This window comes from Vipera ursinii (genome assembly GCF_947247035.1).
Source record: "Vipera ursinii genome assembly, chromosome: Z".
NCBI lineage: Eukaryota > Metazoa > Chordata > Lepidosauria > Squamata > Viperidae > Vipera > Vipera ursinii.
In genome coordinates, this window is record NC_139517.1 from 25,077,866 (window position 1) to 25,101,009 (window position 23,144).

The 23,144-nt window shown below is 38.2% G+C and overlaps 1 protein-coding gene across 1 annotated transcript; it reads left to right on the forward strand.

The window, feature by feature from the left end:
- Positions 1–7,472: 7,472 nt before the first annotated feature.
- LOC310649236 (olfactory receptor 14A16-like) lies at positions 7,473–13,377 on the forward strand (the record flags this gene model as incomplete). The annotated part of the gene is made up of 2 exons (XM_083377541.1): positions 7,473–7,778; positions 12,748–13,377. 2 exons carry the CDS (start codon positions 7,473–7,475, stop codon positions 13,375–13,377), a joined length of 936 nt encoding a protein of 311 aa, XP_083233667.1.
- Positions 13,378–23,144: the final 9,767 nt, after the last annotated feature.

Consider the following 23,144-nt stretch of genomic DNA (forward strand, 5'->3'; position numbering starts at 1 on the left):
GGGTTGCTCCTCTGTCCTAGCCCTATTAGACCTCTCATCGGCTTTTGATACCATCGACCATGGTATTCTACTGCGGCGCCTCAGGGGGTTGGGAGTGGAGGCACTGTTTTACAGTGGTTTTCCTCCTACATCCTGGGTTGTTCACAGTCGGTGTTGGCAGGGGGGGCAGAGGTTGGCCTCGAGACCTCCGTTTGTGGAGTCCCTCAGGGGTCGGTCCTCTCACCATTTCTGTTCATCATCTATATGAAGCTGCTGGGTGAGATAATTCATGGTTTTGGGGTGGGGTATCACCAGCTTTTTATTTCCACCCCAGATCAACCCAGTGATGCCCTTGATGTGATGTCCCGTTGCCTGGAGGTAGTGAGGGTCTGGATGGGGAGGAACAGGCTTTGTCTATATCCCGACAAGACCGAGTGGCTGTGCATACCAGCATCTCGGGTTGCCCACTCTATTCCATCTTTATCTATAAGGGGTGAGGTGTTACCCCCCGTAGACCACAACTTGAGTGTTCTCCTTGACTCACAGCTCAGTGTATTCCAATCTGAAACAGGCATACAGAGCTTTCCCTCTTCCCCACCTGTGTACATCTGACCATCTTTCACTCCTGTTGTGCCCAAAGTATGTTCCTCTCAGGAAAATGACTCAGGCAGTCACAAAAAGGGTCAGAACCTGGCCAGTGGGTGATCTCAGTCAGTTGCAGGACTGCTTTGAAACCACTGACTGGAGTGTATTTGAAGAACAAGATTTAAATTCATATACAGATGCCGTACTCTCTTATATTAGAACATGCACTGACAGTGTAACAACAGATAAGTGCATTAGAGTTTACGGGAACTGTAAACCCTGGATGACTGCAGATATATGAACACTCCTGAGAGTCCGGGATTCTGCCTTTAAGGCAGGGGACAGGGACAGATATAGAGAGGCCAGGGCAAATCTCAGAAGAGGCATTAGGATGGCAAAACAACAATACAAACAAAAGGTGGAAAACCATTTAGCGAACAACGATCCGAGGCAAGTATGGCAGGGACTGCAGCACTTAACCAACTATAAGGGCAGCACGAGGAGCATGGCAAACACCAATGCCTCCTTGGCTGAGGAGCTGAATATCTTCTTCGCCCGCTACGAGGTTAAAAGACCAGACCCCGTAGCCTTTGCTGGCCGGCCTTCTGACTCTCAGCCTCTCACCCTGTGTGAACACCAAGTGAGAGCTGTATTGAAGGCTGTGAATCCCAGCAAAGCCGCAGGCCCAGATGGGGTGCTGGGGATAGTGGTCAGGAATTGTGCCGATCAATTAGCAGGGGTCCTGACAAGGATTTTTAACATCTCCTTGCAAATGGCATGTGTACCATCATGCTTGAAAGAAGCTAACATTGTCCCAGTCCCCAAGAAAACTGCAGTTGAGTGCCTGAATGACTACAGACCTATTGCATTAACTTCTGTAGTCATGAAATGCTTCGAAAGATTGGTTCTCCAACATCTTAGGACATGCCTCCCACTGGACTTTGATAAACAACAATTTGCCTACAGGGGAAATAAGTAAACAGACGATGCCATAGCTACTGCTTTACACTCTGTAGCAAGTCATCTCAAGAAGCCTGGAAGCTATGTCAGGATGCTTTTTGTTGACTACAGCTCGGCTTTCAACACCATTTTGCCGCGCACTCTCATCGAGAAGCTGACTGACTTGAAATTCTCCCCCGCCATCTGCGATTGGATTCAAGACTTTCTTAGGGATCAGTTACAAACAGTGAGGGTCGGCTCTGCTTTGTCCACCCCCCTGAAGCTTTTCACCGGCACAACACAGGGCTGCGTGCTTAGCCCCTACCTGTACTCTTTATACACTTATGATTGTGTATCATCTGACCCATCCACTGCGATAATCAAGTTCGCAGATGATACAACTGTGGTGGGTCTTATTACAGGTGCGGATGAGACAGCATATAGGGCGGAGGTACAAAAACTATCCATATGGTGTAGTAACAACAACTTGCACCTAAACATTGGCAAGACAAAAGAGATGGTGTTAGACTTCCGGAGAAAAAAGGAGGAACCTGCCCCACTTTACATCAGAGAGAACTGTGTAGAGAGAGTTTCCTCCTTTAAATTTCTGGGAGTCTACCTCTGTGAAGATCTGACCTGGAAAGTTAACACAACTCAGGTGGCTAGAAAGGCCCAACAGAGGCTTCACTTTCTTAGGGTCTTGCGGAAGAACAGGGTAGAACAACAGCTAATGACCCTCTTTTACCGGTCTACCATAGAGAGAGTCCTCTCGTATGGTATTGTGGTTTGGTATGCCGGTCTGACAGCCGCGGATAGGAAAGTATTACAGAGGGTAGTGAGCATAGCACAAGACATTGTGGGCTGTTCCGTGACACCACTGGATGACATCGCCAGGGCTCGTTGCCTTGGAAGAGTGAGGAAGATTCTCAGGGATGACTCACACCCTGGACGGTATCTCTTTACTCTCCTACCATCCGGTAGGAGATATAGGAATATAGCCAGCCGTACCAACAGGCTGAAAAATATCTTTTATCTGTGGGCTGTTAGGCTTTTAAATGGGACATAATCTTATGCAGAATTGACTTGGGAGGCCGGTGAGTGGTGTAGTTGGTTCACATAGTGTGGTGGGATGGAGGGTTTGTTATCACTGTGTATTGGGGGAGAGAGAGCACGGGGGGAGGCTCAGCTAATCTCAATGTACACATGTTGTACTTTGACAATAAAGGTTTATTATTATTATTATTATTATTATTATTATTATTATTATTATTATTATTATTATTATTATTATTATTATTTAGAAGATCATATAGGAGCTGTGACCAGGGGGGCTTTTGCCCAGGTTTGCCTGGTGTGCCAGTTGCGGCCCTATTTGGACCGAGATGCCCTACGCATAGTCACTCATGTGCTCGTGACCTCTCGGATAGACTACTGCAATGCTCTCTACATGGGGCTGCCCTTGAATACCACTCGGAGGCTCCAGCTGGTTCAGAATGCGGCCGTGCGAGTTGTGATGAGGGTCTCCCAATACTCCCGTGAAATACCTCTGCTCCGCGAGCTGCATGGCTTCCAGTTGTCTTCCGGGTGAGATTCAAGGTGCTGGTGATGACTTAGAAAGCCTAAATTGCATGGGTCCAGACTATTTATGGGAGTACCTTTTGCTGGCGTTAACTTCCCATCATCCTGTGCGCTCCCACAGAGAGGGCCTCCTCAGGGTGCCATCGGTCAGGGAGAGAGAATTTTCTGTGGGCACGCCTCTGGAATCGGCTCCCTGTTGAGCTCCAGATGGCTCTTTCCGCTGCGACCTGAAGACTTGGCTATTTGAACTTGCCGGCCTGGACTGGGGGACTGAGATTTTAGATTTTAAATTTTAAATTTTAGAACGTGTTTTATTGTTTAGGGCTACTTGGTTTAATTTATTTTAATTTTTGTATATTATGTGTTGTATATAGTGTTTTAATTGCCCTGTACACTGCCCCGAGTCCTTCAGGAGAGGGGCGGTATATAAATCCAAAAAATAAATAAATAAATAAATAAATAAATACATAGATAGATAGATAGATAGATAGATAGATAGATAGATAGATAGATAGATAGATAAATAAATAAATAAATAAATAAATAAATAAATAAATAAATAAATAAATAAATAAACCTTATCTGCAGCACCTCATGTTTCATACCAACAGGACACTGACATGTGGCTGTGTTTATAGAGATGGCACCTTCCCCAAATGGATGTTAAAAGTATGGCCAGAAATTTATGGTTTAGATAGTAAAAGACTGCTGGCGGATAACACCCAGGGGGAGGGCCTTCTCAGTGGGTGCACCTGCCCTTTGGAACCAGTTGCCCGTAGAGCTTAGGACCGCCCCTGACCTTCGGTCATTCTGCCAGGACCTGAAGACCTGGCTCTTTGAGCTTTCTGGCCCAGGCTGAGAGTTTTTAAATGGGGTTTTATATTTTTTCAGGGATTAAATTTAATTATTTTAACTGTTTTTAACTTTTGTATTGTATTAACATTTTTAAATACTTTGTAAACCACCCTGAGTCTTATGGGAAAAGGGCGGTATATAAATTCAATAAACTTAAAACTTAACTTAAAAGTAGTATCATATGGTAGTTAATCCATAGGTCATTGGCAGAGGAATATAAATGAATGTGATTTCACTGCTGAGAATAAATATGGAAAGAATTAGTGAGGAAGAAAAAAAGGACTAACTTAATTAATAGATAGACAGCTGTACTTAAGAAAATAGGAATACAGCGTTCTGCTTCTGTTTGGAAGTTCAGTCCCATCTTTCCTTAGTAGACATTGAAAGAAAAGGGACATGAAATAGACATCACTCAATTTGAAATTTTATTCAACTGCACTTGTAGTTCCCATTAACAAAAGAAATATTGGGAGTGAGAAGTAACATGTTTTTCTGCTCACAACACTAACATAAATATCAAAAACAAATCAAAATCTTGTTTCACATTTCCCAGTCCCTGGAAGTAAGGGAAAAGAGTACCTGGCTTCAATGTTTTCTTTAAGGAACAGAAATAGGGAAGGGTTAGTTCAGTTTGAACTGAAACCATTGTGTCTCCAAGGATATATACCTGAATTATCCTTTGGCTGGTTGGTGCTTCTTTAAATATGTTTATTTAGTGGTGACAAACACATTATAAAGAATATTTTAGGGAAAGGGACATTTTTATAATTTATGTTCACATGTGAAATCAGAATGTTTCTTGGTTTGTTTACTCAATTTTATAGCCTTAACTTAACTCAACCAAGTGACTCTGGGAAACTTACCATTCCATGAAAAGTAATAGACTTTTGTATTTCCAGATGTGTGCCCTCACTGGCTTAAGTTAATACTTAAAATTGAAAAATTAAAAAGGAACAATGGCTTAAAAAGAAAAAAAACATTAATAACAAACATTGTTTATCTCACTATAGTAAGTGATTTGAGATATTTAAATCAGAAGCATTTATGGGCATGTATATCCATACTTTAAGGGACGCAGTGGCTCAGTGGGTTAGGACGCTGAGCTTGTCGATCAGAAGGTCGGCAGTTTGGCGGGTCGAATCCCAAGTGCCACGTAACAGAGTGAGCACCTGTTACTCGTCCCAGCTTCTGCCAACCTAGCAGTTCGAAAGCACGTAAAAATGCAAGTAGAAAAATAGGGACCACTACGGTGGGAAGGTAACAGCGTTCCGTGCGCCTTTGGCATCTAGTCATGCCGGCCACATGACCACGGAGATGTCCTCGGACAAGCACTGGCTCTTCGGCTTTGAAAGGGAGATGAGCACCGGCCCCTAGAGTCGGAAACGACTAGCACACATGTGCGGGGGAACCTTTACCTTTACCTTTATGGATACTTTAAGTCTATTCCAAATGAGTCATTTCTGCTCTTGAACATGTAGGATCTATTGATGTTGGGTAAAAGACTAAAGATCATAGGTCTCCTCAGTAAAGTCAAAATAATCATTGCACAGCTTCCTCCTGAAGTTTGTAGCTTGGGCATAGGTAATTTCCCACTGACAGAAATTCCTAACCTCATCACAGTTTTCAGCTTGTCAATGTCTAGATCCTTTCTAAGATCTAGTTGCTCTAATTTTCTCAGATTGATCACAATTACTTTCTATCAACAACTGTGGCAACTAAGTGTGTTGTGCATCTAAGAAAGCAAGTGGGATTCCATAATCACTCCTAAGACCTAAGACAACTCCTAAGACCAGTGGGAATAACAATGCTTCATGGAACTGAGTCCCTAAGGAATGACACTCTGAAGTACTGCAGAAAACAACAACAAAATATTTTCAGCTCTTTCTGTAAGATCACAGCTAAGAAGAATGGTTCGCTAATCTTCCAGGAAAACAAAAGTAAATACAACTTTTTTAGTTTATCACCAAGAAGGACCACTGATTTTTATAAGTGTTCAGTTTTAGTTTCTGAGAATAACATTGAGTTGAATGTAATTATTTGCAGTTTATGTAACAAGTAAGTGTAAAAATACCTATATTTTAATTATGAATACTCTGTAAGTATTGTATTGTATTGTCTTCTTGAAATAAGAGAAAGCTACAATATGTTGGTGTTAATATTATATTTACATTGTTACATATTAAAATTGTGCTATATGATAGGGTGTGGAAAACTGCTATTTCTATTGTCATATAGAGAATTATAATGGTGAAATAAAAATCAAATACACTATTATTGTTAGTACTAGCATTGGCATTAAGTGCATTTCTTACTTCTTCTTATAAGATAATACCTCAAAAACATTAAAACTGTATTCATCTACCCTCTGCCTACTTACCCACCTAACTGAAAAAAAAGAGATAGTAGAAAATAACTTCAGAAGTAAAAACAATCCATCCAAAGTTCAGAGTAAGCCCAAGTAAAGCGACAGGTCTTCAACTGGATTCCCTAAGATTTAGCAGTCTGGATGTAACATATTTCAGTGGAAAGAAGCTTCCAGACTGAAAAATTGCAAGACAGGTAGCTTATTGTACTTACATTAGGGTCTCCTTAGATTATTTTCACAATTAGTGCAATATTTAAGAAATCTTCATCCCATATTGCTTGGACAATCATCTAACTTTAATTTACAATCCTAAAGAATCTAATGAGGGTTAAGCACTTCTGCCTCTCTCTGATGATTATGCCTCTCTAATAAGATTGCTATCATGGAATTGTGGAGAATCAGGATTTTATAATTCTCATTCAAATTGTCTTAAAATAGGAGTTATCAAATTATCCAACCCCTTGACCCTTTCTTGAAGTTTCAGGTTGCTCATTGACCTCAAACATTTATTATATTAAAACAATTTAATCAAGATTACTTTAATATTACCAATTGACACTTAGAGATCAGTTTTGAACAGTTTGGGGAACCCCACAAACTACTGTATGAACATATTTAGATCATTTCTGGCAATATTTTATATGAAGGAAATGGTTAAAATTGGAAGTATAATTAAAATTGGAAGTGATTAATTAAAACTTTCCTTTCTAGCCACAGAGAAAAGTACTTACATGTACTTTAGAAAACAGATCTGCCATCTCAGTAGTTAAAATAATTTCTACCATTTCCAGCAGATTGGATTGTAATTGGTAGAATCATTGTCAGAGTAATACTGTAGATACATCAGTTATATTTGTTTCTATGGATAGCTATAAGATTGAATGAGCCACTGTCCAAAAAGAACCATAATACATATTTCAATATACCATTTTTTCCATTTACAGTTAGGAATATTGGCAGGGAGAAGAATTATTTTTATCTATGCAGTAGATCAATGAACGAAAGTTCATTAGAATTTGCTAGCTGTGGGATCAACATTATTGACATTCTAATCGTGCAATATTGTTATATGATGAATTTATAAAAAAAGTTAAGGAAAATGTTGTGAAATTTATATTCTTCACTAACTGACTAATCATTTAACTACTTTCCACAGATTCAAATACATGAAATGGCCAACCAATCTTCTGTGAGAAACTTTATTCTGATGGGATTTTCTGATGACCCAGATTTGCAAATGTTGCATTCTGTGACATTCCTTATTGTTTACATAACAGCTTTAACAGGGAATTGTCTCATTATAACAGCAGTGGCAGCTGACCACAACCTTCATAGTCCAATGTATTACTTTTTAGTCAACCTCTCCCTTTTAGATATTTGTTCCATCTCTACAACAGTTCCAAAATCCATAGCTGTTTCATTGACAAACAACAAAGGGATTTCCTTTGCTGGATGTGTTACTCAGACCTTTTTAATGGTTATCTTTATTGGTGGTGAACTTGCTTTGTTAACTATTATGGCTTATGACCGTTATGTAGCCATTTGCCTTCCTCTGCAATATAGGCTAATAATGAATTTGAATACCTGCATTCAAATGGTAGCAATTTCCTTCATATGTAATCTGATCAATGGGATCTTACAAACCAGTATGACTTTTAGGTTAAACTTTTGTGCGTCCAACCAGATTGGCCAGTATTTCTGTGACATTCCTCAATTACAAAAAAATTCTTGCACAGATACAAAAATCAACCAAATGTTGATACTTGTTCTTGGGTTCTTTTTGGATTCCTTTATTTTTACATTCATCTTTGCTTCTTATACTCACATATTCTTGTCTGTGATGAAAATTGCATCTGTTCAAAGGAGGTATAAAGTTTTTTCTACATGTGTTCCCCACCTAACTGTTTTTTCTTTATTTATCATCACAGCTGTTTTTTCCTATATGAGGCCCAAATCACTCTCTTCTCCTTCTGTGGATTTACTTTCTGCTGTTTTGTACACAACTTTGCCACCAGTTTTGAATCCTATTATTTATAGCTTCAGGAACAATGACCTACAAAAGGCTCTCAAGAAAATACTGAAAAAATAAACAATTTTCAAAATTGATTACAAAAATTGAATTCTTTTTAAAATGGTAATTATGGTGCAACTGTGATGTGATTTAGAATTTGCACTTTTATTTCTTTTTATTCATTTCTTTGTATTCATAATGAATGAGATCCCTTGAAACAGACTACATATACTAACTAGTATGTGTCTATTCTTACATCCTTGTTTACTTATATCAGTGTCACAGAATGAATTAATAATCCCAATATTTAAAATGGAAGATTGCACAAATCCTGCTAACTTTCATCCAACAGGTCTTATTGACAATATACAATGTTTCTTTTAAAAAGACTGATTAATTTGGTTGATATTAGGCAGATTGTAATAGAAGAAAAAGCAGGCTTCCAAAAAGAACATAGTAGTACAGATCAGTGTTTCACTTTACAACATCTGATTCACAAATTATATTCAGGGCAGTTTGGAGGAATTTGTAAAACACCTGACAGACAGTCAAATCAATTTGTGGACCAGGTCCATTAGAGTTGCCTAGATAATAGTTTTATCAAGTTAACCTTCAAGATGGCAACCACCATATGGGTTCAGGCAGTGAGAAATTCCTCACTGCATGAAGGGCAGTTTCCAGCATTTTTAAAGAAGGCCTTTGTGTATCCACTCCTTAAAATAAAATCCTAAATTGTCCACCTATCTGGACAACTTTTGTCCTGTTCCCATCTTCTCTTTTTTAGGGAAGGTGGCTGAAAAGGTTGTTGCATGGTAGCTTCAGAGGGTCCTGAATGAATCTGGATCCCTTTTGAGGCCTGGTTGTGGGTCAGAGACATTAGTTACATTTGTCAACAATCTGTAGCGTGAGAAAGATGGGGGTAGTACATGAATTCTTGCTCTCCTTGATTTCTCAGTGGCTTTCAGCATCATTAATCATGGTATCCTTATGGGAACTGGACTGGACTGGACTCCTTTCTCTATAGCCAGTCCCAATTGGAATTGATAGGATTGAAGGTCCAGATCACAAATGTGGCATGTCACAGGGCTCAGTACACTTCCGCTCCTTTTTAACATCTAGTTGGAGCTGCTGTGTGAAATTATCTGCCACCATGGGATGAGGTGTCATCAGTATGCTGGTGATACCCAACTTTAAATTTCTATTCCAGGTAACCCAAGTGGTGTTTTGCTGCTGGAAGATGAGATAGCACTGCCCCAGACAGGCAGTGCTCTTTCCTGGATCAGGAGTCTGTGCTCAAACTTTTGCCTTGACTATGCAATGCACTCTATATGGGGTTGCCCTGAAAGAGCATTCAGAAGCTACATCTGGCTCAAAATGTGACTATGTGGACAAACTGGGGGTCCCTCAGATAGCCCATGTAACATCTTTGTTATGTGAGCTGTATTAGCTGCCAGTTTCCTTCTGGGTTCAATTCAAGGTATTGGTTATTACATGCAGACTCATTTATTGCATGATTCATGGTTCATGGTGAGGAACTGTCTCATCAATGGGACTGATCCATTATTACATGGTTCATGCCTATCTGAGGAATTGACTCACCAATGAGATTGGCCAACTCCTCTTGTGCCAGCAGAAACAGCATGCTACAGACCTCATCGGTCAAGGAATTTCAGCTGTTGGAGTCTAGGAGATGAGTGTTTTCTATCATGATGTCTACTTTTTGGAACATCATACCTTGCAAAATGAGTTCTGTCCCCAACTGTATAGCCTTCCTTAACTATCTTAAAATCTAGCTCTGTTGATTGACCTGGTAGGAGTATGCCATCATGGAGGTGGTTACTGGATTAGAAGATCCCACCTGCATTCCATTGTATACCCCCCCACACCATCTTAGCTATTTGTTTGTTATTTTCATTGTATTTTTTCTTACTATTTTAAACTTATATAATATTGTTTTTATCAGATTTGAAGTCACATGTCAGCAAGAAGGACAGCAAATAAATTTGTTAAATAAATAAAATAATACATTGGAGTAACTTTGTACCACTATGTCACATCAACCTGCTGTCAGATCTTCCTGTGTACACTTACCTAGCAGGGAGTAGGCCACCTCAAATACTACTATACTTATGCCCTTTGCAAACTTTAGTCATCTTCAATAGATCTGCATGTATATAAAATGGTCACTTTATTGAAGCAAAATGGTCCCATCTTGATGCTTTGTTTGATTCAAGGTGTTGAAGCAGAGAAACTCAGTGTTTGCCAGAACTCCTGGATGGAGTGACACATTCATTTTGGAAACATTGATAACACTTGAGTGGGACTTGGAGATGAGAAAGGCCCATGTGAGGGCAATTCTGTGCCTCTTATTCACCTGCAGACACATGTACTTCCCCAATTTCCCTCATCTATATATATGTTTCATAACTGATATTTATGATACCCCACATGGAAATTCAGAGTTGATGTACTATAATTGCCCTATTCCAATACATAATACTGGAGAACTGCAGGTTCTTTAATGAGTTTTAGTCACCTCTCATAAATGCTTGTGATCATGTACAGAAAAGAAAGCTCTTTTCCAAAATTCAAGGATGGAAATATTGACCGTGTCTTTGTATGAATAGTATTTTACTTTTTTCCTGAAGTGTTCAAGTTAAGCAAGGCTATTTCACATGCAAGTTGTAATTATAAAAATTGTGGGATATAAATATATTTATTTGTTAATACATATATGCACACACACACACACAATTTCTATATCATTTACCAATATTAAAGAGAATTCTAACATGCATTCTTCTGCCAATCTGAATCACATTTGGAAATTAAAAATTAGAGGTTACCACAGCAGAAAAGAAAGTTATGTAAAATGATTAATTAAATTGCATATTTGTTAGTAAACCTCTCAATAATGTTGTGAAACAAAGAAAGCCTCCAAGGAGTAATTCCTTGAAGAATCACAGAAACAATTAAGAATTAAAAAAAATACTGTTTACTTTAATAAGGGTCATATTTAATCACAGCAAAGCACTGTCTTCTAAAGAAAATTTAAATAAGTACAAACCTCTGCATTTCTTTTGAAGAAAGGTAAGAGAGGCTAGGATGCTCAAGAAATGAATCAGTTCTAAAGTAACTGGGGCATTGTGGTAAACGACTGCTTTAAAATTAAAAGGTTTTCTAGAGAGAAAAATGTAATGGTAAAAGAGGGAAACTTTGTAAGTAAAGATTTATTTTGTATTGTAAAATGACAATGGGCTTTGTAGAAAAACCACAAAATATAAGGATGACTCTCATGTATTTCATTAAGAACTTAATTCAAGTCACTAATGTTCTGAAGAGAAAAGTGTTGTTCATCTGATTCCAAGGAAGATGGTGACTTCTAGAATAGTAAATAAATAAAGTTCTCCAAAGAGATTGAACTGTAATCAATGTGATATGAAATCCAGTATTACCAAACACTTTTTAAAGGTGGCATTTACTTTTTAGATTGGAGAACATAGGACACAATTTAAAAGTATATTCTTCCCTTTCATATATCTGGCTTTTAAGTGAACTATGAATAATTCTAAGATAGTCAAAAGTGTAAGTAACTAATATACGTAAAACCTCATCTGTTGTAATACATTGATTATTCTTATTGATCCTCTCACACCCAATTATTATTGCTTTCTATGCATTTCTGTAAAAACTCAGAATTCTGTGCGTTAGTTTCAAAGTTTTGAAAAAGATCCATAAATTTATATATCACAAATACTACACTTTTCCTAAAGAACAAGAACATCTAGTCATTATGTTTTGGAGAAATGTGGGAATGGGGGAGGGTTTTTTTGTTACAAATAAGAATGCCAACATTTTGAAAGCTTAATTTTCAGATGCCATACATTCAATTTTATGTTTTCTGACTAAGTTAACATATCTCATTGCACCAAATTCTTATTTTGTATGTGAATAATACTGGAAAAAATTGTTAGCCTAGGGTATGGCAACTATTTATATCTGAACCTTTGAAGTGTGAGTGGGATATTTGGAATATATCACTTCGCAAGGGGATGTGAGAGATACTGCTAAAGGTGTATTCCTCACCTCTCATGTTCTTGTAACTTTTTTTTAGGAGTAAATAATTGGAATGACCAACCACACTTCTGTGAGATATTTTGTTCTGATGGGATTTTCAGATGACTGGGATTTGCAATTTTTTCATGCTGTGATATTTCTCTTTGTTTACTTAATCACTTTGATGGGGAATTGTCTCATTATAATGGCAGTGGCATTTGATCACCATCTTCACAGTCCGATGTATTTCTTTTTGGTGAACCTTTCCTTCGTAGATATTTGTTCTATCTCCACCACACTTCCCAAATCGATAGCTGTATCTCTGACAAACAACAAGGAAATTTCTTTTGGTGGATGTGTCACACAGACCTTTTTTATGGTCACATTTGTTGGAAGTGAACTGGCTTTGTTAACCATCATGGCTTATGACCGTTACGTGGCCATCTGCCACCCTCTGCAGTATAGGATGATCATGGACCGGAATGCCTGCATTCAAATGGCAGCTGCCAGCTGGATTTGCAACCTCCTCCATGCAGTGCTAGAAACAGGGATCACCTTTAGATTAAACTTCTGTGACTCTAACATGATTGGCCAATATTTCTGTGATATTCCTCAGTTACAGAAGATTTCTTGCACTGATATAAAAGTCAATCAAATTCTGATACTTGTACTTGGGTTCTTTTTGGACTCCTTTTGTTTTGCACTCATCTTTGCTTCTTACGGTTACATCTTCTCCACTGTAATTAAAATGCCATTGATCCAAAGCCGACATAAGGTTTTTTCAACTTGCACTCCTCACCTTACTGTTTTTTCTGTATTCATAATCACAGCCGTGTTTTCATACATGAGGCCAAAATCACTTTCATCTACTATGGTGGATTTGCTTTCTGCTGTTTTTTATACCATTTTGCCACCAATTTTGAATCCTATCATTTATAGCCTCAGAAATAAAGACATCCAAAATGCTGTCTTGAAACTACCACAAAATGTCATATATAGTATACTGTAGATCGTTGGCAAAGTATCAAGTTTTTATAAAGATTAAGCATATCCTCTTGATTATTGTCCCCTGTACTCCAAGTGGCTCCCTTCTTAATGATCTTCTGGAAGGCCATAAAAATCTGACATTTTTTATAGTTATGGAGTAGAGAATCTGTGGAGCTCTTATCAGAAATATTTTTATGTATGACATGGAGTTTTTTCTGTCTGATCATGCACTTATTTTGTTCACTTGTTTATTGTTTCTTATTCTTTTGTGATATAAGCCATTCTGAGTCACCTTGGAGTTGTGTAGACTTAAATATTTTCAAATCAACAAATTCTATTTACACAGATGAGATAGGACTTAATGAATCAAAAATCTTTGAATTAACACATTTCACAGGTATCAAGATAAAAATGATTTAATTATGTAGAACTCTTTTTCCAAGTTAAATGTGATTACTTGTCACTATTTTAAACAGTTTCTTTTTAAGAAAATTATTTGAGATATATTAAGGTAAAGGTAAAGGTTCCCCCGCACATGTGTGCTAGTTGTTTCTGACTCTAGGGGCCAGTGCTCATCTCCGTTTCAAAGCCGAAGAGCCAGCGCTTGTCCAAGGACATCTCCGTGGTCATATGGCCAGCATGACTGGAACCCAAGGTGCACGGAATGCTGTTACCTTCCCACCGTAGTGGTCCCTATTTTTCTACTTGTATTTTTACGTGCTTTCAAACTGCTAGGTTGGCAGAAGCTAGGACGAGTAACAGGCATTCACTCTGTTACATGGCACTCAGGATTCGACCCGCCAAACTGCCGACTTTCTGATCAACAAGCTCAGTGTCCTAACCCACTGAGCCACCATGTCCCTTTTTTGAGATATATTACCTGACATAAATTCTGCATTTTCTTCACAATTTTCTTCTCATTTACTTACTTGATTAGTTTTTAAATGCTAAAGTCCAGGTCAAGTTAATTGTTCTGCTTGCCCATTGATAAATTTTATTTCTGAATAATATTCTGGCAATTATATGATTTTGGTATATTTATCCTGAATAGCCTGCTACTAATACACACACACACACATACACACACACACACGTACGTATGTATGTATATATGTATGTATGTTTCTATGTATGTATGTATGTATGTATGTATGTATGTATGTATCTATCTATCTATCTATCTATCTATCTATCTATCTATCTATCTATCTGGACATTTGATTTTAGATTTTCATATTGAAAGTTATTTTTTTATTTTAATCAAACACAACAAAATACTTTGAGTTTTTCCCCCCATAGAAAAGCACTTGCAATCACATACATTGACCAAATATTATCTAGCTATTATCATATTAGGTAATTATCTTTAAAGAGATCAGAGAAAAAACTAAAATATAAGCAATTCTTGACATAAAAATTAAAGGAAAACAAAATATATCTAGTTTAATTACATAACTATAATTAAGTAATTATAATTAATTATAATTAATTACATAATTATAATAACTTTTTTATTCAATCTTTTGTTATATATAAAATGCTCAATATTGACATCTGAAAGTTGCCTTGTAACTTTATATTCATGAATATTTTCTTGAATGTCCTACAGAAGACCAGAACATAAACGTAAACGTAAACGTCAACATTTTGTGCCACCAGACACACTAAGAGACAAGGGATTAGTAGCCCTTTGCCCAGTGGTGGGACTCAGGTGGTTTGCACCACTTTGGCAAAAACGGTAGCTAATTTTTTGTTTCCCAGGCACAGCATGAACTTCCAGAAGCAGCATCAACACAGAACTGGTTGTTCACATATTTGAATCCCACCATTGCCTTTGTCTCTCCCTTTTAAACCATCAGAAAGCTCCAAAGATGATTTGAAATTTCCTGGAATTTCATCTACTCCAGGCAGATGGCTGAGCTGAAGGTCACATGTCATTCCCATGTCAAAAATTTTTCATTGCTTAAGTTAGAGAAAAGATCATAAAATTTGTTCAAATTATTATAAAACACAACTTTATGATATAACTTTACAGAACATCATTGGGAATACTATTAGTTCCTTTTGCTTTATCCAATACATGCTTGGGCTTTAAGAGAGCTAATTTCAATAAACTTAGAGAGAGCTTGGGAAGGATTACATGGATGAGAATCCTCAAAGGGGAAACCTCAAGAAGCTTGGGAAATTTTGAAAAGTGACATAATAAAAGCCCAGTCTAGCACAATACCAACAAAGAAAAATAACAGCTCTCAAAAGAAACCAGCATGGCTGCATAAAGAACCCTCTGATAAATTGAAAGATAAAAAGGACAAGTATAAAAAGTGGAAAGAGGGGCACATAACTAAAGCAGAATATCAGCAAATAGTCTGAGCCTGCAAAGATGATGTAAGGAAAGCTAAGGCTCAAAATGAACTAAGGCCTGTGACCAAAGTGAAAAATAACAATAACAAAACTTTTTCAACATGTAAAAAAAACAAGAAAAAAGTTAAGGAAATGATTGGTCCATTAGTGGGGGAAAGTGGCAAGAAGCTGAGAAGCAACAGGGAGAAAGCAGAACTATTTAACTCAATTTTTTGCATCTGTCTTTACACAAAGGGGAAAAAACAGTCCAACCTATCAAAAACAGTACCATAAAAAACAGATTAGAAACATGTTAAAATAGGCAAGAAAAAGGTAAGTGAGCACCTGTCCAGCCTAGATGAGTTCAAATCACCAGGATGAGATGGATTAAACCCCAAGGTTCTCAAGGAACTGGCAGATGTGATCTCAGAACCACTGAACTATATTTTACAAAGATCCTGGAGCACTGGGGAACTACCAGAGGACTGAAAAAGAGCTGATGTAGTTCCCATCTTCAAAAAAGGGGGAAAATAGATGCAGGAAACTACAGACTTATTAGCCTGATCTTAGTACCTGAGAAGATTCAGGAAAAGATAATCAAACAACAAATCAGTAAACACCTAGAGGCCAACCAAGTCCTTACTAAAAGCCAACTTGGGTTTGTCAAAAACAGATCATGCCAGACAAATCTTATTGCATTCTTTGACCAAGTGACAAAATTTGTGGACCAGAGGAATGCTGTGGATATAATTTACTTGCACTTCAGTAAGGCATTTGATAAAGTAGATCACAACCTACTACTTGATAAGATAGAAAAATGTGGGTTAGACAGCATCACCACCAGATGGATTTGTAGCTGGCTCATTGGCCATACTCAGCATGTGGTCCTCAATGGAACTGTATCTATATGGAGAGAAGTGTGTAGTGGGATGCACCAGGCTCTGTTCTAGGCCTAGTGCTCTTCAACGTCTTCAACAACAATTTGTATGAGGGGATAGATGGGGAACTCTTCAAATTTGCAGACAACACCAAGCTGGCAGAAGATAGGGTTAAAATGCAGGAGGAGCTGGACAGACTTCAACACTGGGTGTTATCTAACAAAATGAAATTCAATGGTGAAAAAAGTAAGGCTCTACATTTAGGCAACAAAAACCAAATGTACAGGTATAGTATAAGTGGTACCTTGCTCAATAGTAGCAACGGTGAGAGGGATCTCGGAATCCTAATGGACAATCTCTTAGATATTTATTTATTTTATTTATTTTATTACATTTATATACTGCCCTTTCCCGGAGGACTCAGGGCGGTTTACAGGGTAATTAAAAACCAAAATACAAAAGTTAAAAACAAGTTTAAAAAAATTAAATTTATTCCTGTATAAGTAAAACCCCAGTTAAAATAAAATTAATCCTCAGCCTGGGCCAGAGAGCTTGAAGAGCCAGGTCTTCAGGTCCCGGCGGAATGAACGGAGGTCAGGGGCAGTCCTCAGCTCCACTGGCAGCTGGTTCCAAAGGGCAGGCGCCCCGACTGAGAAGGCCCTATCCCTGGGTGTCGTCTGCCGGCAATCTCTTACTGGTGGCACCCTGAGAAGACCCTCCCTGTGGGAGCGCACTGGAAGAAGGAAACTTGATGCCGGCAGCAGGTGTTCCCTCAGATATCCCGAACCCAAGCCATGTAGGGCTTTATAGGTCATCACCAGCACCTTGAATATGAGACAACAGTGTGCTGTAGCTGCCAAAAAAGTCAACACAGTGTTAGGCTGCATTAACAGAGGGATAGAATCAAGATTATGTGAAGTATTATTTCCACTTTACAATGCCTTGGTAAGACCACATTTCGAATACTGTTTTGGTCACTATGATGTAAAAAAGATGTTGAGACTGTAGAAAGAGTACAGAGAAAAGCAACAAAGATGATTAGAGGACTGGAGGCTAAAACATATAAGGAACAGTTGCTGGAATTGGGTATGTCTAGTTTAATGAAGAGAAGGACTAGGGGGGACATAATAGCACTTTTCCAATATCTCAGGTGTTGCCACAAACAAGAGGGAATCAACCTATTCTCCAAAGCACCTGAAGGCAGGACAAGGAGCAATAGATGGAAACTAATCAAGGAGAGAAGTAACCTATAACTAAGGAGAAACTTCCTGACAGTTAGAACAATTAACCAGTGGAAGAACCTGCCTCCAGAAGGAGTGAATGCTCCACCACCAGAAGTTTTTAAGAAGAGACTGGACATTTGTCTGAAATTGAATAGGGTTTCCTGCCAAAGTATGTAGTTGGACTCCAAGGTCCCTTCCAACTTTATCATCATCATCATCATCATCATCATCATCATCATCATCATTATTATTATTATTATTATTATTATTATTATTATTATTATTAAACTTTTATTCATAAAACATAAAACTCAGTCAACTGAACCCTCAAACTGACTGGCACTAATGGTTGACACGGGTTGCTGCCAGCGTCCTAGGTATCAACCAGGTATCTCCTTAAAATGTAAGATGTTCTGAGTAGCACAGTTTTTTTGTAGCTTTGCTGGAGTTATTGCAGGAAGCTGCAATTTCTTGATGTATTTTGCAAAGATTTTGGACATAGCTCCCAGTACCCCAATGACAATGGGGATCACTGTTACATGTTTCATCCATAATCGCGCAGATTTGATGGCCAGGTCGCGGTATTTTGTAATTTTTTTCAGTTCTTTTTCTTCAACTCTGGCATCTCCTGCTACAGCGATATCAATTAACTGTACGCTTCGGTCTCTACAACTGTTATATCTGGTGTGTTGTGTTCCAAATGGCAATCTGTCTGTATTCGGAAGTCCCACAAGATCTTCACCCTCTCATTCTCAACAACTTTTTCCACTCTATGTTCCCATGACTTTTTGGACACAGGTAAGTCATATTTTTTTACACAATGCCCAGTGGATTAGTTTAGCAACTCGGTCATGTCTAGCTTTGTAATCACTTTGCGCAATTTTGCTGCACTCACATATTAAATGTGAAACAGTTTCATCTTTGTTCTTGCAAAGTCAGCAATTTGGATTGTCAGTAGATTTTTATATCTTCGCTTTCATGGCATTAGTTTGTAGTGCTTGTTCTTGAGCAGCCAGTATTAAACCTTCCATTTCTTTCTTGATGGTTCCCATGTTAAGCCATGCCCATGTCAAGTTGTTATCATATTTTCCTTCAATGTTTTTCAAATGTTGTCCATGCAAAGCTTTGGTTTTCTATATATTTAATCCATCATCCAGCCGTTTTTCCTTATATTCTGCCTTTGTTTCTGTTATTTTGATAATACTCTCTATTCTCACAACCTGCAGCAATTTTTCTGTACTTTGATTCACATAGTCATTCAAACTTTGTTTTTCTTCTTTTACAGTTTGGTGGATTTGCAGTAGCCCTCTGCCCCCTATTTCTTGATTTATTTATTTGATGCATTTTGCAAAGTTTTTGGACATAGCTCCCAGTGCCCCATTGACAATGGGGATCACTTACGTGTTTCATCCATAATTGTGCAGTTTTAATTGCCAGATCGCGGTATTTTGTAAGAATGAATGAGCCCTTATTGTCAAAGTACAACCATGTATACATTGAGATTGCCTGAGTCTCCCTTCGTGCAGCCACCCCCAACTTACAATGACACATCTAATTACACCATGTGACCTAATTGTACAACACACCAGCCTCACAAGTCAATCATTCATAAAGTTTATAAAATTATTTCCCATTCAAAAGCCTAACAGCCCATGGATAAAAGCTGTTCTTCAGCCTGTTGGTACGGCTGGCTATACTCCTGTATCTCTCACCCGATGGTAGGAGAGTAAAGAGATACCGTCCAGGGCGTGAGTCATCCCTGAGAATTTTCCTCACTCTTCCAAGGCAGCAAGCCCTGGCGATGTCATCCAGTGGTGTCAGGAGACAGCCCACAATGTTTTGTGCTGTGCTCACCACCCTCTGTAATATCTTCCTATCTGTGGCTGTCAGGCCAGCATACCAAACCACAATACAGTGCAAAAGGATGCTCTCTGTAGTAGACTGGTAAAAGAAGGTCATTAGTCATTGTTCTACCCTGTTCTTCTGCAAGACCCTGAGGAAGTGGAGTCTCTGTTGGGCCTTTCTAGCCACCAGGTAAGATCTTTCCAGGTAAGATCTTCACAGAGGCAGACTCCCAGGAATTTAAAAGAGGAGATTCTCTCCACATGCCACTCCCCCCCGATGTAAAATGGGGCAGGTTCCTCTCTTTTCCTCCTGAAGTCTAGCACCATCTCCTTTGTCTTGCCAATATTGAGGTGCAAGTTGTTCTCTAAACACCATAAGGATAGTTTTTGTACCTCCCCCTACCTGTACACTGTTTTATCTCCATCTGTAATAAGACCCACTACGGTGATATCATCTGTGAACTTAATGATCACAGTGGATGGGTCAGACGATTCACAATCGTATGTGTATAGTGAATACAGGTAGGGGCTAAGCACACAGCCCTGTGGCGAGCCTGTGCAAAGCTTCAGGGGGGTGGATGAAACAGACCCAACCCTGTTTGTAGCCAGTCCCTCAGAAAGCCTAATTGTTTAAAGATAAAGATTCCCCCTGTCCAATCATGTTTGATTCTAGGGAGTGGTCCTCATCTCTGTTTTTTAGCTGAGTCAGTGTTGTCTGAAGACACTTCCATGGTAATTTTCCACTGAACTGGTACATATTTATCTACTCACATTTGCATGCTTTCAAACTTCTAGGTTGGCAAAAACTGGAACAAGTAATGGGAGCTCATGCCATCACACAGCACTTGGGTCTTGAACCTAGGCTGTAAGTTTTCCAGCTGACAACTCAGAATTTTTAACCACTGAGCCATTGCACCCATTGTCTACTCTCCCAATAAATCTTCTGTTCTGGATTATTGCTAAATGTCTACAAAGGTTCCCTCCTTTTGTATACTTAAATTCTATTCCTATGTTAAACACATTGCCATTGCTTTCTCAGAAATACATTTTAACCATTCTTGCGAGTCAATTATTCCTTTAAATGTAGTCTGAATTGTAATATGTAAAATCTTTCAAACATGGAACAGCTATGGTAACACCAAAACAGGAGTGCTTCATTGAGACTCAGAGCTGAAGTATGTATATTATGTCAAGTCACAGATCCAGAACATGCAATTTCTAATCATAGGTGATCAAGTTGGAAATCAGAAGAGAATAGGCAAAAACAGAAGTAATGTGCTAAAGAAGGGTAAGGAAAAGTCAGGCGCCTGGTGAAACAGCAACAGAAGTAAATGGGCTGCTTGAAATCAGAATATCATTCTCTCTTTGTATATTTTACTATACTGAAAAAAATCTCTATCTCTCTCCTGTCTATCTTCCATTTTCTTAAATTGATATTGCTGCACCAGGAGATGCCAGAGTTGAAGAAAAAGAACTGGAAAAAATTACTCTCGTACTGTATTGTGGTTTGGTATGCTGGTCTTAAAAATAAGCAATTGCTTAAGAAACAATAATTGTTATTGATCCTGTTACGTAGTACAGTAAATGCTTTGAGATACTGAAAACAAAAACATCTATTTATGGATTCGCTCAGAGGTGTGTTTTTAATCTTTGTTTATTTAGAAAATTTGTATTGCTTTCCAAATCATACATAAAGGTAAAGGTAACTGTTCCCTCACACATGCGTGCTAGTCATTTCCAACTCTAGGGGCTGGTGCTCATCTCTGTTTCAAAGCCAAAGAGCCAGCGCTTGTCCGAGAATGTCTCCGTGGTCATGTAGCTGGCATGACTAGACACCAGAGGTGCACGGAATGCTGTTACCTTCCCACCATAGTGGTCCCTATTTTTCTACTTGCATTTTTACATGCTTTCAAACTGCTAGGTTGGCAGAAGCAGGGACAAGTAACAGGTGCTCACTCTGTTACGCAGCACTTGGGATTCGACCTGCCAAACTGCCAACCTTCTGATCGACAAGCTCAGTGTCCTAACCCACTGAGCCACTGCATCCCTAAATCATACATGGTGAAGGGCAAAAGAGAAAAGGATGTTGGGCAAAAGAGCAAAGAACAATGCTGAAATAATTGTAATGGATCCCAAGTTTGTAGCTTGGGTGTGGGTAATTTGCCACTGGCAGGAATTCCTGCCCTCATCACAGTTTTAAGTTTGTCAGTGTCTGCTCCTTACAGAGATGTAGATGCTCTAATTTTTTCAGCTCAATCACAATTCATTTATATGAGATTCATTCATATAAGATTCCCTTGATGTTGTAGTAAATTCTGCATTGAGCAGAACAGAACAGGATGACTTTACGTCTTTATTGACAAAACGCTCTGAAGTTGTTGTTGCTAGAGAGCAGAAAGAATGAAACTCTATGTAAATGTGATATAGTAAACCACAAATTGATGTTTAAAAACAGCCACTCCATGATATTATTTTATGGTTTAATGTGTGCTGTTCAACTAAGAAACCAAGTGTGATTCCACAATGCAGCTCTCAAGACTAGAGTGAACAACAATGATTCTTCATGGAATTCTTCAGCCTCTAAGGAATGACTCTGAAATATTACAGAAAACAACAATGACATATTAATGCACCAGTAAGATCACAGCCAAGAAGAATGTCAAAGAGAACCAAGATAAGTACAATCTTTTTTAGTTTTTCTCCATGCTTGACATTTTTGTTCAGTTTGGTTCAGTTTAATGTAATTATTAAGATTATACCCAATGAGAAACTTTAGTGCTCTATTTTAAATATAAATAAAACACGAGGCATTTATTGGCTTACTGGAATAGGGGAAACCAATATTAGATTTATATTATTATATATTTAACAGTGTGAACAACATCAGGGATGTGAACAACATCAGTCTCTGCAGATATGTGCAGACCTGTCTCAAAGGTGGATTAAAGGCTATATGCATTATCATTTTCAGTAATAGTATTTAATCCATTTCATACTTCTTATATTATTTCAAAAACTTCAAAATCATAACTATCTACCACATACATATATACATACATACGTACATAAAAGGAAAAAAGAGGTAGTAGAAAAACTAAATTCAGAAGGAAAAATAATTCATCCAATGTTCAGAAAAAGTCTACATAAAGAGACAGGTCTTCAAAAGGAGTCCTTAAGATTTAACTGTATGTCTCTTATATGTAACAGAGGAGAAAAGCTTCCAGACAACTTACTGTACTAACAATAAGTTGTCCTTAGTTGTTTGCAGCAATAAGTACAGTCTGTAAGATATCCTGATCTAAAGTTCTTTGGAACTGAATCTAACTGTAACCATTGTTAAAAAAAAAAAAGGGAAGGAGAATTAAGCATATCCTGCATCCCAATGCTGGATTAATAATACAATTAGAATTATCTAATGATCATTCACACTACATTAAAACAGGGATCACCAAACTCTTCTGCTCATCAGTCCTTTCAGGAAGTTTCAGAATGTTCATCAAATTC